This window comes from Mandrillus leucophaeus, unplaced genomic scaffold, assembly GCF_000951045.1.
Source record: "Mandrillus leucophaeus isolate KB7577 unplaced genomic scaffold, Mleu.le_1.0 Scaffold80, whole genome shotgun sequence".
Taxonomy (NCBI): domain Eukaryota; kingdom Metazoa; phylum Chordata; class Mammalia; order Primates; family Cercopithecidae; genus Mandrillus; species Mandrillus leucophaeus.
In genome coordinates, this window is record NW_012108697.1 from 358,150 (window position 1) to 376,840 (window position 18,691).

General features: G+C 35.8%; 1 protein-coding gene across 1 annotated transcript in view; it reads right to left on the reverse strand.

Moving 5' to 3' along the window:
- Positions 1 to 18,691, reverse strand: part of ATRNL1 (attractin-like 1) — a gene marked incomplete at its 3' end in the record, with an annotated part of 405,371 nt that overhangs the window by 282,447 nt on the left and 104,233 nt on the right. Inside the window, exon 9 of the mRNA XM_011967565.1 lies at positions 12,994 to 13,148. Within this exon, the coding sequence (XP_011822955.1) occupies positions 12,994 to 13,148 (155 nt within the window). The remainder of the gene's footprint in view (positions 1 to 12,993; positions 13,149 to 18,691) is intronic.

Below are 18,691 nucleotides of genomic sequence, written 5' to 3' on the forward strand. Positions count from 1 at the left end.
ATTGCGGCACTATTCACAATAGCAAAGACTTGGAACCAACCCAAATGTCCATCAATGATAGACCGGATTAAGAAAATGTGGCACATACACACCATGGAATACTATGCAGCCATAAAAAGGATGAGTTCATGTCCTTTGCAGGGCCATGGATGAGGCTGGAAACCATCATTCTCAGGACACTATCACAAAGACAGAAAACCAAACACTGCATGTTCTCACTCATAGGTGGGAATTGAACAATGAGATCACTTGGACACAGGGCGGGGAACATCACACACCAGGGCCCGTTGTTGGGTGGAGGGCTGGGGAAGGGATAGCATTAGGAGAAATACCTAATGTAAATGATGAGGTAATGGGTGCAGCAAACCAATATGGCACATGTATACCTATGCATCAAACTTGCACATTGTGCACATGTACCTAGAACTTAAGGTATAATAATTAAAAAAAAAAAAAACTCCCCTGCCAACCAATGATGAACATGTATAATAGGTGAAAAATAAATTTTTATTTGGTGTTAATCATCTGAAGTTTGGATATTTCTGGTAGACATGGATATATGCTGCCCAGATCATCATTCAAAAAAAATAAATTTGTTGTCTGGGTTGCTAGTAGTGCTGTCAGTGAATAGTCAGTTGCAAGCTACCTCACAAACTGCCTGAGGAACACAGGCCCACTTCGCTCAAGGGCACACCCTTCTTAGAATGACCCATATCCAATGACTGATAAATGTGGTGGTAAAAAGGCCTGGCCATTCCAGCCCAACATGGGAGAAGTATGACCAATTATTTTGCCTTCAGTCAATCCTTACAGGGTTGACTAAGGTTATCTGTCCACATCACAACTCAGCTTCTCCCTTTGTCCAATTCTGCTTCATCCCCCTACCTCTTGCAAAGGCATTGATTGTAAGGGTACTCCCAATTAACATCATGAATACTAAACTCTACCTCAGAGTCTGCTTTCCAGAGGACTCAAACTCTGCCTTGTTTCAGGAATGGTATAAGAAAGTAAGAAATAAGTTGGAGTTTGAGAGCTGGATCATACATTGCCAGGCTAGCAATGAAAAACTCATCATTGGTGGTAGGTGGAGCACAGACAGTTCTTGGCACAAAGTGGCCATCAAGCAACTGCAAAAACTTAAACTAGTGGTAAGTTAGGACGGCATACCAATAGAAGGGAATAGTGTAGCAGGAGGAAGTACTAGATGCTTGAAAAACATGAGGAAGGGTAACTATTAAGATATTAGAATTGCATGTCTACTGCTTAGCCCCAGTGTGCTCTAAAAAAAGATAATGAAAGGCTGATAAAGCCAGAGGGTCTCCTCAGTACCATATAAAAAGACTGCCAATTATAGAAGATCTGCCAATTAAAGAAGGTCAAGCCCCAGAAGAAAAAGGACTCTGACACACAAAATGGGAGTATCAGAAGTTGATGCTCCTTAAAATCTCCCCAAATTTTGAATTCTCAGATTTTCCTGAATCATCTGACACTGCAGAAATGATCCACCCTACCCTCCTAAAACACAGATAGCACTCTGCCTTTGCTTAAATACCATGTAGGGGTTACTCTCCAGCAAGACCTGTGGCCCAGGTCAGGATCTGCTCACATCTTCAGTACTGGCCAGAGGGCCTATAACTTGGGTTGGGTATCAACATAACTCATCCAGGTACATGTTGGGACTGCTAAGGAAAGAAAGAGAATATACCACCAAAGAATCTGTAAGACCTTCGCCGGTCGCAGTGGCTCACGCCTGTAATCCCAGCACTTTGGGAAGCAGAGGTGGGCGGATCACAAGGTCAAGAGTTCAAGACCAGCCTGGCCAACATAGTGAAACCCCCGTCTCTACTAAAAGTACAAAAAAATTAGCCGGGTGTGGTGGCAGGTGCCTGTAGTCCCAGCTACTCAGGAGGCTGAGGCAGGAGAATTGCTTGAACCCAGGAGACGGAGGTTGCAGTGAGCCGAGGTCACACCACTGCACTCCAGCCTGGGCGACAGAGCAAGACTCTTGTCTCAAAAACAAACAAACAAACAAAAAACCAAAAAAACCTAGACAGATAGACAGTACATGTTGGAAGGAGGTGGGAGAGTACAGGTGGTATGAGGTTCAGAGGGGAGCTTGATCAAGCAGGCCAGAACCTTATCATTGGATTAGGGAGAGTTTATTGATTTGAAAGCCTTCTCCCAAGATGCAGGATTTACCTTTCTGACAAGGATGCCACAAGAGGTGATGTTAACTTGCTGTCTGGATGAGTCCTAGAAACATGTAAAACACGAAAAATATACCCCATGCTAAGTAAGGTCAAAATGCCGGAACTGCCATAGCAAACAGTAAAGGCAGTGATTAAAAGTCTAAAAATGTGCACATGCTGAAACCAATATACATTGTAATGCCAGAAAACCCACCAGGCCATTTTATCTACGGAAAGGGCCAGATGATATGACAATTACCAAAGCCCTGAAGAATATGATGGTGGGAGAGACACTAAGTAGCATCACTAAGAATTTCGTGGGTCTCCTCCATAGATCAAAGCTGATGGTAAGAGAAACTGTAACAGAACTGAGCCCAATGATGGGAAACAACAGGACAACAGAGGCCAGCTGGTAACACTGAAGTAACAGAAGCCAGTGCAAGTAGAGGGCAATTATTGTAATGAGCAGCAAGGTCAAAAGTGTCAATCAAGGGAATTAACTTATAAAGAATTATAGAGATATTTAACAGAACATAGTATCCCTAGAGGCAAAACAGATAGTCAACAAGGGTATTCCCAACTTACATTATCAAAAGAAAACAAGGGCCGGGCGCGGTGGCTCAAGCCTGTAATCCCAGCACTTTGGGAGGCCGAGACGGGCAGATCACGAGGTCAGAAGATCGAGACCATCCTGGCTAACACGGTGAAACCCAGTCTCTACTAAAAAATACAAAAAACTAGCCGGGCAAGGTGGCGGGCGCCTGTAGTCCCAGCTACTGGAGAGGCTGAGGCAGGAGAATGGCGTAAACCCGGGAGGCGGAGCTTGCAGTGAGCTGAGATCCGGCCGCTGCACTCCAGCAGCAGCGACAGTCTCAAAAAAAAAAAAGAAAGAAAACAAGGATGGATGATCAGGAGGCTAACTGTAGATGCTGCAATTAAAAAGTCACAATGCATTGCTCAATTTCTGGACATGAGCCATTTTGGAAATCCAGAGATGATAAATTTTAAATTCTGGGGTGAAGGAAGAAGGACTCTGAAATACCACAGCAAGTGTATGTGTTATTAATTTCCCCAGCTATTCCTCAGAAACATCCATAATAATCTCTTTGGTTAAATTGTAGTCTAGAAAGAAAGGCATCACAAACATTTCAAGTACTATTGAACACAGAGTCTGAGTTGACACTGACACCTGCAGATACAAAGTATCATTATTGCCTCTTTTTATAGTAAGGATGTATGGGGATGAGGAAACAAAAGGAATCCTGGACAAGGTCCAGCTCAAAATGGGTCCACTGGGTCACAGACTCACCCAGTGATCATGTCTTCAGTCGCTGGATATAGAATTGGAATAAACAGACTTAGTAAATGGCACAACACCTACCATATTTGGTCCTTGGTTATCACAGTGGAGGCCTCTGGGAGCTTTTATGCCCTGGGTAACACAATAAATTTTAAAATACTATCACATTCCAGAGAGAGTGGATAGAAGCAATTAGTATCACCCTTAAGAATCGAAATAATGCCAGGATAATGGACCCCATCAAATCTCCATCTAAATCATCAGTTTGGCCCCTGCAAACTAAACAAAGCTTAAAGGATAGCAGTCACCTACCACCAAGTAGAACTAAAATTGCAGGTGTTATGCAAGATGTATATGTTTTATTAGAGCAAATTAACATGGCCACGGAGTTGGCAAATGTGTTCTTTGCTAACTATCAAAAAAGAGGATCAAAAATCATTTGCATTCTCATGGAAGGGAAACTAGTATACCTTCACACTTTTGCCTTAGGGTGATATTAATTCTGCCCTCTTTTTTCATACATAGTCAGAATACATTTGATCCTGTTGGATATCTTGCAGAACATTACGTTGTTCTACTACATTAACACCATTATGCTAATTGGGCCAGATGGGCAAGAATAATGCAACAGAGACCTTCTTAAGACATATGCTTCAAAGGGTGGAAAATAAAATCTACAAAGACTCAGAGACTTTCATGTTGGTAAAATATTTAGTGGTCCAGTGGACAAGAACATTCGTAGACAGCTCATCCGAATTAAAAGACCAATCATGTATCTTGCAACTCCCATTACAAAGAAGAAAGCAAACCATCTGGTAGGCCTCTTTGTGTTCTAAAGGCAGCACATTCCGATCCTAGGAATACTGCTTCAGCCCATATACTGCAAGACATTAAAGGCTGCCAGCTCTTTCCAGCCAGGGTAGGAAATAGCTCTGCTGTCAGTGAAGTCTACCCTGCATGCAACTCCGCAGCTAGGGACATACGACCCAGTACATACTACAGTTCTTGGTAGTGTCACTGCTGGAAAAAGTAGTATATGGAATTTACGGCAAGCCCCAGTGAAAGAATCACAATGCAGTCTTCACACACATGTCAAAGGCCATACCATCTGCGGTGGAAAGTTATATACCTCTATTACTGCCTTGCCATTGGGTCCAGATAAAAATAGAATGCTTAAGCACGGGTAATCAAATGACTACGTGTTGACAGTTTGCAATCATGAGCTATATTGTTACCAATAACCCTAAGAATATGAAATGGAAGTGGTACCCCTGATCAAGTATGAGCAGGAACACAGGGCACAAGCAATCTGTATAAGTATGTAGCTCAAATCCCTATGTCATCCACCACTGTTACATCAACACCCCTCCCTATGGCCATATGGAGAATTCTCTGCCGTCCAGATAACAAGAGGAAGAAAACACAAATATGTCAGCTTGATATGTGGGCATAAATCAAATGCCTTAAAGCTCAATACTAAATAAATATAATGTGTTTACATGTAGTCTAAACCAATTCTTACACTAAAAAGTCTCTTACATTTTTAATCTGTCTGACTACAATTTATATTTCTTGCCAAGAAGAAAATATATTTCTGGAGTACTTAGATTATTATCACTTCATAAACAGTTCAAGGCCAAACAAATTAAAGCAAATTCCATAGTTACTGACATCATGAAAATTACAGAAATAATATTCTATACCAACAAAACAGCCACAATGAAAAGAATGAAGACCAAGGTAATATACACTCTCTGGAATACAGGCTTAAAAAAATAAAAAATAAAATAACACACCTGTTAACTTACTCATTATTTAAGGTACTAACTATTAATTATGAACCATATACTCAATACACATAAGATCAAAAACTTAGTTACTATTCTCTCAAACCCAAATTTGAGCAAACAGTACTATACCATCAAAACTATTTACACATGAGGGATAGATAATTATATTAAAACTCAAGCTGAAGGGAGACTGATTTATTTTAACTATTATACCAAAAAAATGCAAGTGGAAAATGTAAATTCACTGGCTAATTTTTCCATAAATGCTCATGTTTTTTCATAATATATATACATATACATACACGTGTGTGTGTGTGTGTGTGTATAATCTGTATTACTGTAAAGACACTTTAAAAAATCTTTTGGCCAGGTGCGGTGGCTAATGCATGCAATCCCAGCACTTTGGGAGGCCAGGCAGGCAGATCACCTGAGGTCAGGAGTTGAAGACCAGCCTGGCCAACATGGTGAAATCCTGTCTCTACTGAAAAATACAAAAATTAGCCGGGGATGGTGGCGGGCGCCTGTAATCTCAGCTACTCAGGAGGCTGAGGCAGGAGAGTCACTTGAACGTGGGAGGCAGAGGTTGCAGTGAGTCGAGGTCGTGCCATTGCACTCCATTCCAAAAAAACAAAAAATCTTTTACTGTTTCACTTAGAATGCCAATTCATAAGTCAGTCTTAATTGCAAATTTGAAATAAGACAGAACGTACACACAGGTTGTATGTAAAAGGCTCATAACAAGATGAATATAAAGAAAAACCTATATTAGCCATTTCAATACTTCTATAATAGAAAATTACATTCTGGATGTTGCCAAATATCTTCTCCCACCTGCCTCTGAAATGATGGTACTTTACTGGGGTTCTGTTTTTTGGCTCCTTACTTCAAAACTTCTTTTAATATTCTGAAATAAGCACAATTTACCCTAGGTTATCTCATTCTCGGTTAAAAAAACTCATTCATACCCATACCTTCTCTTAGGATTTGTCCCCTAAGACATTAAATACATATTTATTTAGTTTTTTACTTTCTGCCAGGCAAAGTAGGCATTACTGTTTGACACCTAATCTTAATTGAAATGATTTTATAATGTTTTGATATACAATTATATGTCCCGTTGCCTTAATAGTTTTGAACTAATAAATTATAATTATAGATTCCCAGATAATGAATCACAGTTGAATTCCTAGAATGAACCCTATTTGATCATAGTTTATTCAACTTTTGAAATATGGTTGGATCCTACATGTTAATATTTTATTTTAAATTTTTCATTCTATATTCATGACTTCTTTGTCCTTCCTCCTTCTTCCCCCAAGAGGTAAGATTTTTTTTAAACTTTTTTCCTTTTTTACATTTTTTAACTAAGAAATAATAATTTTACATATTAATGGAGTAGATAGTGATACTTCAATACATATAATGTATAGTGATCAGATCAGGGTAATTGGCCTATCAATCATCTCGAACATTTATCATTTCTTTTTGTTAGAAATATTCAATATCCTCATTCTAGATATTTGAAACTATACATAGTAACTAACTATAGTTATCTTACAGTGTTATAGAACTCTACAATGTATTCCTCCTATGTAGCTGTAATTTTGTATTCTTTAACAAATCTCTCTGTGTAACCTACCACTTCTCCCTACCCTTCTCAGACTCTAGTATCCTCTGTTCTACCTTTTTCCTCTAGATCAACCTGTTTTAGCTTCCACATATGAGTGAAACATACAGTGTTTAACTTTCTGTTCCTGGCTTATTTCGCTTAGCATAATGTCTTCCAGTTCCATCATGTTGCCACAATGACAGGACTTCATTCTTTTTATGGCTGAATAGTATTTCAGCATGTATATATACGACATTTTTCAAATTCATTCATCTCTTGTTAGAAACCTAGTTGGTTCCATATCTTGGAATACTCCATATCTTGGAACCAACTTTAAAATATTTTAATACTTTAAATTTAGTTTAGAATATTTTAATATTCTAAAATAAGCACAGTTTACCCTATCCATATCTTGGATGTTGTGATGTGTACTGCAATAAACCTGGAGGTGCAGGTGTCTCTTTAATATACTGATTTTCTTTCCTTTGGATACATGTCCAGTAGTGGTATGTAATAGTTCTATTTGTAGTTTTTTGAAGAACCTCCATACTGTTCTCCATAGTGGCTGTACTAGCTTACATTTCCACCAAAAACATTTCCCCTTTGTTCTGCATCCTCACCAGCATTTGCTATTTTTTGTCTTTTTGACAATAAATATCCTAAATGGTGAGAGATGATACTTCATTGTGTTTTGATTTGTATTTCTCTGATATCACTGATGTTGAGCACGCTGTCATATATTATTGGTTATTTGTATGTCTTCTTCTGAGAAATGTCTGTTGAGATCATTTGCCTATTTTTGTTAAATATTTACAAAATGCTGTGGTTTTGTGTTTACACAAAAAATATTTACAAAATGGTGTAATTGTTTGGTGTGGTTTTCTTTACTGTTGAGATTTTCTTAGTTCCTTATATATTCTGGATGTTAATCCCCTGTCAGATTTGTTTGCAAATATTTTCTCCCCTTCTGTAGGCTGTCTTTTCACTCTGTTGATTGTCCTTTGCTTTGCAGAAGCTTTTTATTTTTATATGATAGCATTTGTTTACTTTTGCTTTTGTTGCCTGTGCTGTTGTGGCCTTTTTCATAAAATCTTGAAGCATTTTTCCAGTTTTCTGTTGTTTTATTGTTTCGATCCATTTTTAGTGTAGAGGGGAGGGTGTGGTTTCATATTCCTGCAAATGAATGTCAACTTTTCCCAGTACTATTTATTAAAGAGTCTGCTTTTTCAGAGCATTTTTTCATTAATCTTTATTCAGTAATTTTTGTATTCAATACAGTCTCTCAAAATGGATGTAGACTTGTTAAGAATGAGAGAGATTCATTATCCATTATCCTTTTTTTTCTCCTAGATTTTCTATCTTGAGGTCACTATTTTCCAATCAACTTATGGCAGGGGGACAGGTAGAGAGAAATTCAAATACATCTCAGAAATATGATTAAATCTATTGATAAAAACTATTTTTGAATGTCTTATTACACTAACAAATTCTTTCCAACTAAAATTCCATTTTTCTCCTGTTAAACCACGAAAAAAAAATATCATAGTGTATAGTGTTGGTATCAAAAGGACTCTGAATGTAGACTTAACTTTAAATTCTGAATACAACATCTTATAGCCTGTGTGACTTTGGGTTTAACCATGGTAAATCAGTGTTGTCTTCTACAAATTAAATATACTAATGTACACTACACAGATGTAATAATAATTATAAATCATGTGTGACATGCCAAGCACTATTGAAAACATTAGATAAATGTTAGTTCATCCTTTCCTCAAAATAAAAGGTTATTTTTTCTTTTACTGAGTGGTCTCTTTTTAAAAAAGAATAAACTACTATTTCTTGTATAGAATCCCCCAAAAAAGAAAGAGAACACCTTAAGCAAAGGATATAATGAAGCTTAAAACAGTCAACAGTTGGCTAAATTCTTTGAAAAAAAATGTGCGAATGATTCTAAGGATTTTCCTGATCTACAAAGAAACTGTTTCTTTCAGGTGGCCAGCTAAGTGGTACCACTTTCATCAAGAAAAAGCCCTAAGAATGTAACAAAGTGCATAGAGAAATACTGATAAACAGAGAGAGGAACTAATAAAATAACCTCCAGAAAATAAAAATAACTATAAACATGAAGAGCAAGCAGATTGGAATTTTCATAATCTTGCCTGAGTATTCCAAAAAATTAAATAACTAGATGACTTAATTTGAATATGATTTTGCTATGAAATTATATGCCTTACCAAACTGTATCTATTATATATGTATACATATATATCACTCCAAAGAGTTGGGCAAAATCAAGTATCCTAGGCTTCATTAATAAGCTAAGTGAATTTTTTTTTTTTTTTGAGACGGAGTTTCGGTCTTGTTGCCCAGGCTAAAGTGCAACAGCGCGATCTTGGCTCACCACAACCTCTGCCTCCAGGGTAAAAGCGATTCTCCTGCCTCAGCCTCCTGAGTAGCTGGGATTAAAGGCATGCACCACCACAACCAGCTAATTTTTGTATTTTTAGTAGAGACGGGGTTTCTCCATGTTGGTCAGGCTGGTCTCAAACTCCCGACCTCAGGCGATCAGCCTGCCTCAACCTCCCAAAGTGGTGGGATTACAGGAATGAGCCTCCATGCCCGGCCAGTTAAGTGATCTTTTAAGAGTACACAGAACTGCAATTTCACTGTATAATAAAATGGTTAAGAATATACATTATTATATACTGCCAATTAAAATAGTACTTTCTCAAATACAAAATTACTTTTCAGTTTTTACTGATTTAGTTTTTAAATAATCACCTATAAGGAAATTAATGTCATAAGTAAACCACTATGTTCAGGGAATTTATTCTGAAAACTCGATTATTCTTTCAATCTCATTTGAAATTTTGGCTATTCTGCTTTCTGCAAGATATAGTTCTTATACAAATCCTATTCCCTACCCATTCTTAAATAATTTAACTCAGGAAATTACATTTTCATGTTTATATTATCCTCTATTATCTTTTTGATGAAGAAAAATATGGTCAATAACTTGTTTTACATCTTGTTTCAGAATTCTGTGTGAATTCTAAATAGAAGGTTATCTTAACCAGAAAGTTCTTGTTAACCTTGAAGAAGGTGTCATGGTGGCTTTCTGAAAGTAATAATAACAGCGCTAACAATAACAAAAAAAATTAAATCTGACCTCAAACTAGATTTACAAACTAGAACATTAGGAATTGTGTCACGTCATATGTTACAGTCAAATTAAGAAATGTGTCATGCTATGTGTTATATTCAACCTATCTTATTCACCACCCTAGCTGTATTATCAGCTGCACTTTAGTCACTTTTTAAAAACATAGAGGCACAGTATCTAATCTCAAAGAATCTGATTATATAAGTTAGTTTTTTTTTTTCCAACCAACCTCCAAAGAGGATGCCAAGGTATGGCCATGTTTGGAAATCACCAGCATATGCCTTCTACATCCATTATGCAATAATAGAATGGGAACTGTGAAGGCAAGGTTATATACCCAAAGATTAGCGATATTGACTGTGTAAAATTTACTATGGCAGTAAGGTTGACATAATACATTTCGCAACAATAAAATATTAGAAATGGTACAAATATTCCTATTTCTTTAAACATCATATAACACAAAGCAACCAGCTAAGTTTTTAAGTGCCTTCCATAAATGCACCAAAAAAGTCCTAATGCACCACAGTGAAAAGAAAAATTAGCAACATGACATTTTTTCTGTTTCCTAATTGGTTTATTATACAACGCTTATATCTATTTCCACAAAAACATACTCTATAAGCAAAACAATTATTTTGAAAGACATTTGTTGAAGTATAAAGAATAACATGAAAAATACCTTTTCCCAGGAAAATAGTCCAACATTTCATACTACAAACCCAGGAGGATAAATACAGATTATCTTAGAGAACCTTTTTGAGAACTACCTACAAATAATCAAATGAGATAAAGCCAAACAGTTTTAATCTATGTTGAATTGTGGAACTGTCTTTATGTTTTTGTTGTCAGCGTTAGCACAGGGGGGAAAAAAAAAAAACCTTTGTTAAAATATAAAATTGTTTAAAATACGCTATTCCTTCCTCCAGTCTGAACAACTTGCTTGAAAAAATGGAACTCATATTTGCTTCTATATTTCCACAGCATTAAGAAACAAGCATTACTAAGAATAAGGTAATCTGTTGCCATAATTAAGAACATACAATGGGCCCAACTAATCAGCATGATGTAGTCAAAGAGAAAGACTACCACAAGTTTCAGGAGTTAAAAAAGTTGTATCTACCACCTACTACCTGCATGGCTTTGGCAAGTTCCTGTTACTGTCGTCTGTTTAATCTTCTGAAAATTAGGATAATAATATCATGCTACAAGGTAGGTTAAAAATTTTGTATATAAATTACTTAACACAGTACCTAGCACATAGAAGGAAATTAAATAAGAGTAATAATTAGAATCATCATAATCTGACATCTATTTCTGAAACAAAATTCTCCAAATTTTTTCACCTACGTTTTTTGACACATAAAACTTGATATATCATAATCTTCAACAATATGAAAAAATAAAAATACATTCTCATTATGTCAGCCAGAAAATAGCTCAACCTTAAATTCTTCATTGAAGTACAGACATTGTGTGGAAGCTCCTTGAAGAACCTTTTGCAAAAGTTCAAAATTCCACTTCATGGATTTTTAACAATAACAACAACAATCTATACTTTTTGTGGGACTTTTTCCCCCGAAGAAAAACAAACAAAACTTTCATCAACTTCCACAAAAATAAGCCCAGTGTTTTATCACCACAGCCAAAACAAATACATATTGACAGGCCCAACCTAGCAATGAGATAAAGTCACTGCCAGCCTAGATTCAGTACTTCATTCAACTCATTTGACTAATTTCAAACAATGATTAATGAGCCTCCTAAAAGCTAAGACAATCCCATATTCATCGGGAGTTATCACTTCAAATAATTATTTCAAAACGAAAAAGATTAAATTATTAGTATGGAATGATTAATCACAGAATGACATTCATTACTTAGATTTAAAAACCATGCTTAACTTTATTACTAGGAATTTCCTTTGAAACAACCGTAATAGTAAAAAGATTAAAGTGCTTATTAATAGTCATAGTTTTCTTTACATGATTCTACTTGAAATAATTTACCAAAGCAGATTATGTGCCTTTACGAGGTTTAAGAGAAAAAGTATACTTCTTACATCTATTAAATGTGTTATTCTTTTATTTTTACTTATAAAAATGTTTCCTAATTGCTTCAAATTGGTATAATACTTTATAGCCTCGATAAAAGGTGCTCTTAAGTACTGATAAGTATATTTTAAATATCAGCTAGGTTTTATATATAGTTTGATACATAGAAAAACAATGTTTTCACTACAAGGGTCTACTGGATACCTAAATTTAGTATTTCAATAAATACATTCACTTAAATATTCAGAAATTGATAGGACTACATTGCATAACTAAAACTGGTGAGTCGTATAAATGCATTCTGTTTTTGGTTCTTTGGGAAAACATGCTTATGTAGTTGTTTCCCAGATACATCTGGGTTTCCATTTCGTCTCAAAATCTTATTTCTTTAGCTCTACTATCTCTATTCCTTTCTCCAGTTCTATCAGATTCCTATACTTAGTAAGTATACCTGAAATGTTTAATATAAAATATATTTTTGCTTATCCCTTAAAATCTAAAATGGTTACATTCCTACTATGTATAAAAATTTACATAATTTGACAGTATTCCATATCTACCCATTATCAAAATTAATATGTAGCAAACACAATAAACTGATAATAGTGTTCACAAAGGGAAACAACATAAAAAGTCATCAAAAAGGACATCCAAATCTAGCTTTTTGTACTTCTCTGTATCTACCACTACTTCTGCTCAGTACTTCTGTTCTCATGGCTCTATTACTATAATACTACTATGCTGAAATTAGAAAGAATTCCATTCATATTCTATCACTTATCTCTAAAATGACATATACACATGCTATCAATTAATGTATTTGAGAATATCTATATGGAAAATTTCTGATATTTCCTACTTTGTACAATCCTAACAGATACATACCTATGTCATATGCCAGGAAATCGGCAGAAAAACATTTTGCACCGTTACTCAAGGAAGTGTCATTATGGGTATTTCCTCCAAAAATAAGCATAGCTCCATTGATAAGAACAGCTGAATGAAGGTATCTGGCAAACCCACTTTCTTTCAAAATAGTCCTACAGAATAAAATTTAAAAATGTATTACAATGGATAAAATGACCTCCCTGATTTTATATATGTTATATAAAGGGTGTACTTTGCATATAGAGTTTTCCCTGGAATTGTGGTGGGAAAAACATATTTTTTAACAATTTATAAACGACCTCTAAACTTCAATATTTCAAAAAAAATATTTTGAGGCTCACAGCATCTTAAAATGCTTTGAGGAGACACAATATCAAAAAGAATTTTTAATACTCATAATAATTTATGTTATAAATTATTTTTTCAGTTACAAAGATAGGAAACAAGCCATCTTAAAACTAGAGGCTCAAAACATAATTTTAAAATACCAAATAAGTAAAATGTTAAATGTAGTAAATTTAGTCTAAACTGTATTTGGTTAAAACTGTATAACTCATACAGACCCCATAATGAAATGTTAAGTTTTTATTTAAGTATAACATGCATAAAACTGCACATATCAGAAGTCTAAAACTCAATGATTTTTCACAACATGAACACAACTAAGTAATCAGCACTCACCTAAAAAACTATAAGAATATTACCACTATTCTAACAGCATAAATTCATTTGCTGTTTTTGTACCTTACCTAAGTGGAGTCTATAGATTGTACTCATTTATGAATAGGTACATTTGCTCAAGATATATATATTTGAGATACATATTTTGTGTGTAATCAAAAATTACAATTGCAATGCATCTTGTGAAACATTAAAATTAATATAAAAGTATAATTCTAAGAGAAAGTATTATAAATATATGCTCACAATTATAACTGATCTGAATGAATGGATATGTAGTAAAGGTGCATGGCAATATAAATAAATACTAAATAACTACTCTAACACCCTGATACAAACAATTAGAAGTTAGAATTATTATATACATAAACATAGCTAATATGTAAAGTATAGCTAGTATAGTATATGTAATAGCTCTAAAACCATGATTATAATACCAATTAATTCCTAAAGAATATGAAGCTCAGCGAGGTGTGGTGTTGTCTCATGCCTGTAACCCCAGCACTTTGAGAGGCCAAGGCAGGTGGATCACGAGGTCAGGAGATCCAGACCATCCTGGCTAACACGGTGAAACCCTGTCTCTACTAAAAATACAAAAAATTACCCGAGCATGGTGGCACACGCCTATACTCCCAGCTACTCGAGAGGCTGAGGCAGGAGAATCGCTTGAACCCAGGAGGCAGAGGTTGCAGTGAGCCAAGATCGCACCACTGCACTCCAGCCTGGGCAACAGAGTGAGACTCTGTCTCACAAAAAAAAAAAAAGAAGGAAAAAGAATATGAAGCTCACTTACAGAATGGTAACATGAGGAGTTCCACAAACACTCCCACTAGGAAAAGAATTATAATTGGTAAAAATTATAAAAAGCAACCATTAACCTTCTCAGAAAATCTTACTAAGACCAACACCAAATAAAGAAACATTTATTCAAAAAGAACAGCAATAGTCTATGGCAATAGATACATTACTTACCCCAACCCCCTCACCCCTGCCTCACACACACACAATCAGTTCAGCATGATAGAAATTCTACCACAGGCAAGTAAAGCCAAGAACATAAGGCCCCTTCATCCCTCAACTCCCACTCCAGGCCAGCGATATCTCACTAGGAGTGGCAGGATACCAGCACTTCTCATTCCCTCCAGCTCTGGGTTACAGAAGCTCTGTTCTGGGAAAGATCATGAGAGGTCTGGGTGCTCTTCCTCTGCCCAGTTGCCACTCATAGGGTGGTAGCTATACACCAATTCCTGCAGATTAACAACATTGGACCCAAAAGTCTTCATCCCACCTCACTCATGAGGCAGAGTGTTGCATGCCAAAAGACCCAAGCTGAGAAGACTCCAGAGACTACTATCTCCATCTAGTGCTCTGTACATAAAGTAGTGGTGTCACTCTAAGAGGAACAGGCCACTAAGCCCACCAACCTACAATTCCAAAGCAGTAGCTCAGAACTTTTCCCCAGGAGGAGAGGTAGGCTGAGAAAAAATACAGCCCCGGCCGGGCATGGTGCTCACGCCTGCAATCCCAGCACTTTGGGAGGCCGAGGTGGGCGAATCACGAGGTCAGGAGTTCTAGACCAGGGTGGCCAACATGGTGAAATCCCGTCTCTACTAAAAATACAAAAAATTAGCTGGGCGTGGTAGTGCACACCTGTAGTCCCAGCTAGTCAGGAGGCTGAGGCAGAAGAATCGTTTGAACCCGGGAGGCGGAGGTTCCAGCGAGCTGAGATCGCACCACTGCACTCTAGCTCAGGTGACGGAGTGAGACTCCATCACAAAAATAAAATAAAATAAAATAAAATAAAATAATCTCTGGTCTCTAATTTTTCTTTACAAAACAAACAAGAAAAACTATAATCTAGTGAACAGTAAATTAATAATATGGATCAAAGAACAAAATATTCTCTACTAGAGCAATATTTAAGCTAAGATAATTTAAATACAATAATGAAGCAGGTAGAACTTATTCCAAGTATCTGGTAGGCTGGTTCAACATTCAAAGTCAATTGATTCAATCCATCATGTTGATAAGCTAACAAAGAAAATCATATGATCATATCAATAGATGGAGAAAAAGCATTGACAAAACTCAACATTCAGTCATGATAAAAACTCAGCAAACTAGAAATAGAGGGAAAATACCTCAGCTTGATAAACATCTATAAAAACATCATATTTAATGGTGAGAAACAATGTTTTCCTTCCAAGAAAAGGAATAAAGTAAGGATGTTTCATCTCACCATTTCTATTCAACATTTTCGTTGAAGTCCCTGCTACTGCAATAAGACAAGAGAAGGAAATAAAAGTTATACAGATTGGGAAGGAAGAAAATAAAACTGTCTTTTTTCACAAATGATATGACTGTCTACGAAGTAAATCCCAAAGAATCAACAACAACAACAAAAACAAAAAGCCCTCTAGAACTAATAAGCTAGTATAGCAAGGTTGCAGGACACAAGGGTAACACACAATTGATTTTTTTATACACCAGCAGTGAACAAGTAGAAAAACACAATACCATTTACATTAGAACCAAAAGAAGACAAATACTGAGGTATAAACCTCACAAAATATGTACAAGACTGGTATGAGGAAAGCTACAAACAATAAAAGAAACCAAAAATCTAAATAAATAAAGAGATAGTACATGAACACAGATAGGAAAACTAATACTGGCAATATGCCAGTTCTTCCCAACTTGATATACAGATTCAGTGTAATACAAATCAAAACCAGTAAGATTTTTAGTAATAAGTTTACTAAATTTATATGTAAATGCAAAAGACCTAAAATAGCCAGCACAATATTGAAGAAGAACAAAGACAAAGATTGCAACTACCTGGCTTTGGGACTTACTATAAAGCTACAGTAATCAAGTCAGTCCCTGGGACTGGCAAAACAATAGACGAATAAATCAAGGAAACAGAATAGAGAGCTCAGAAATAGACACACACAAATATAGTCAACTGATCTTTGACAAAATAGAAAAAACAATTCAACAATGAAAGGATTGTCTATTGGACAAATATTGCTGGAACAACAGGGCATCACAGTAGCAATAATGGAAATAATCATCTAGATACAGACCTTACATCTTTTACAAAAATTAACTCAAAATAGATCACAGACCTAAATGTAAAATGCAAAATTATTTAATATAAAACTCCTAGAAGATAACATAGGAGAAAATCTAGGTGACCTTGGGTTTGGTGATGACATTTTAGATACAGCAACAAAAGCATAAATGATGCAAAAAAAAAGTCATAATTTGGACTCTATTAAAATTGAAAACCTCTCCTCAGTGAAAGGCATTGTTATGAGAATGAAACAACAAGCCACAGCTTGGGAGAACATATTTGTAACATAAAGCTGATAAAGGACTGGTATCCAAAATATGCAAGGATCCCTTAAAAGTCAACAACAAGCTCAATTTTTAAAAAGGCAAAAGATATGAACAGACACCTTTCCAAAGAAGACATATAGATGTCAAATAAACACGTTAAAAGATGTCCCACATTACATATCACAGGGAAATGCAGATTAAAATAACAATGGGATACCACTACACACATATTAGAATAGCTAAAATCTAAAATGCTGACAAAAGATGGCAAGGATCTAGAACAACAGGAACTCTCATTCATTGCTGCTGGGAATGAAAAATGATACAGCCAGCCACTTTGGCAGTTTCTCACAAAACTAAACATAACTTTATCTTACCATCCAGGAATTGCGCTCCAAGGTATTTACCTGAATGAGCTGAAAATATGTACACACAAAAACCTGCACACAGATGTTTATAGCAGCTTTATTCATAATTGTCAAAATTTGGAGGCAATCAAGGTGTTCTTCAATAGGTAAGTGGATAAACAAAAGATGATTTCCATACAATGGAACATAATTCAGCAATAAAAGGCATAGGCTATTATGTCATGAAGAGACATAAAGGAACTTTACATGCTTATTGCTAAGTGAAAGAAGCCAAAATTAAAAGCCTATGTAGTACATGATTCTAGCTTTATGACATTCTAGAAAAGGAAAAACTATGGAGACAGTAAAAATATCAGTGGTTGCCAAGAGTTTGGAGGGAGGAAGAGATAAGCAAGAAGAGCACAGGTTATTTTTAGGAAAATTAAAATATTCTGTATGAAATGATCATGGTAGATATATGTCACTATACATTTGTGAAAATCCATAGAATATACAGCACAAAAGTGAACCCTAACATAAACTATGGACTTTAGTTAATGAATAATTTATCAACACTGACTCACTGATTGTACCAAATGTACCATATTCACGCAAGACACTTATAACAGAGGACCTAGGGATGGGGTGATAAGGGAGTATTGGGAAACATTCTGTACTTTCTGCTCATTTATCCATTAAACTAAAACTGCTCTAAAACATAAAGTCTATTGTTAAAAAAAAAAAAGGTGGGGATTAAAATTACATCTGCTTTACCAGATATGGTATATTAAATGGAAAAAGTAAATCTTATTCCTCATACTTCATATACAAAAATATTTTGTAATGTATGAAGCGTAAAATGGAAACCAAGTTTCTCACTGGCAGAAGAGATTTACAAATGTGAAAGAGGGGAAGGCAAAAATGATACCTGTAATGATGTATGGCATCATTATGCAATTTAGACAGACAGCATTTAAGCACAGATACATATGTAGAGCTACAGATATATGCCCAGATCTATAAATGGATAAATGGATATAGAGGGGTGTGTGTGTGTGTGTGTGTGGGTGGGTGTGTGTGTGTGTGTGTGTATTTTCTAGCTATATCTGCTGAAACGGTCTGGGGAAAAATTACATCAAAACAGCAATAAGCATGTCTAGTTCTCTAATCTTAGTTTTTAAATAACATTCTCCACTAAAAGGAACCTAGGTTCCTTGGGGGAAATGACTTATTCCAGCACTGGGGCAGGGAGAGTACAAGATGTGAATCAAATTTTTGTGCAGAAGTTAAAGGAGTGCACAGAGAATGATGGGGACATATCTAAA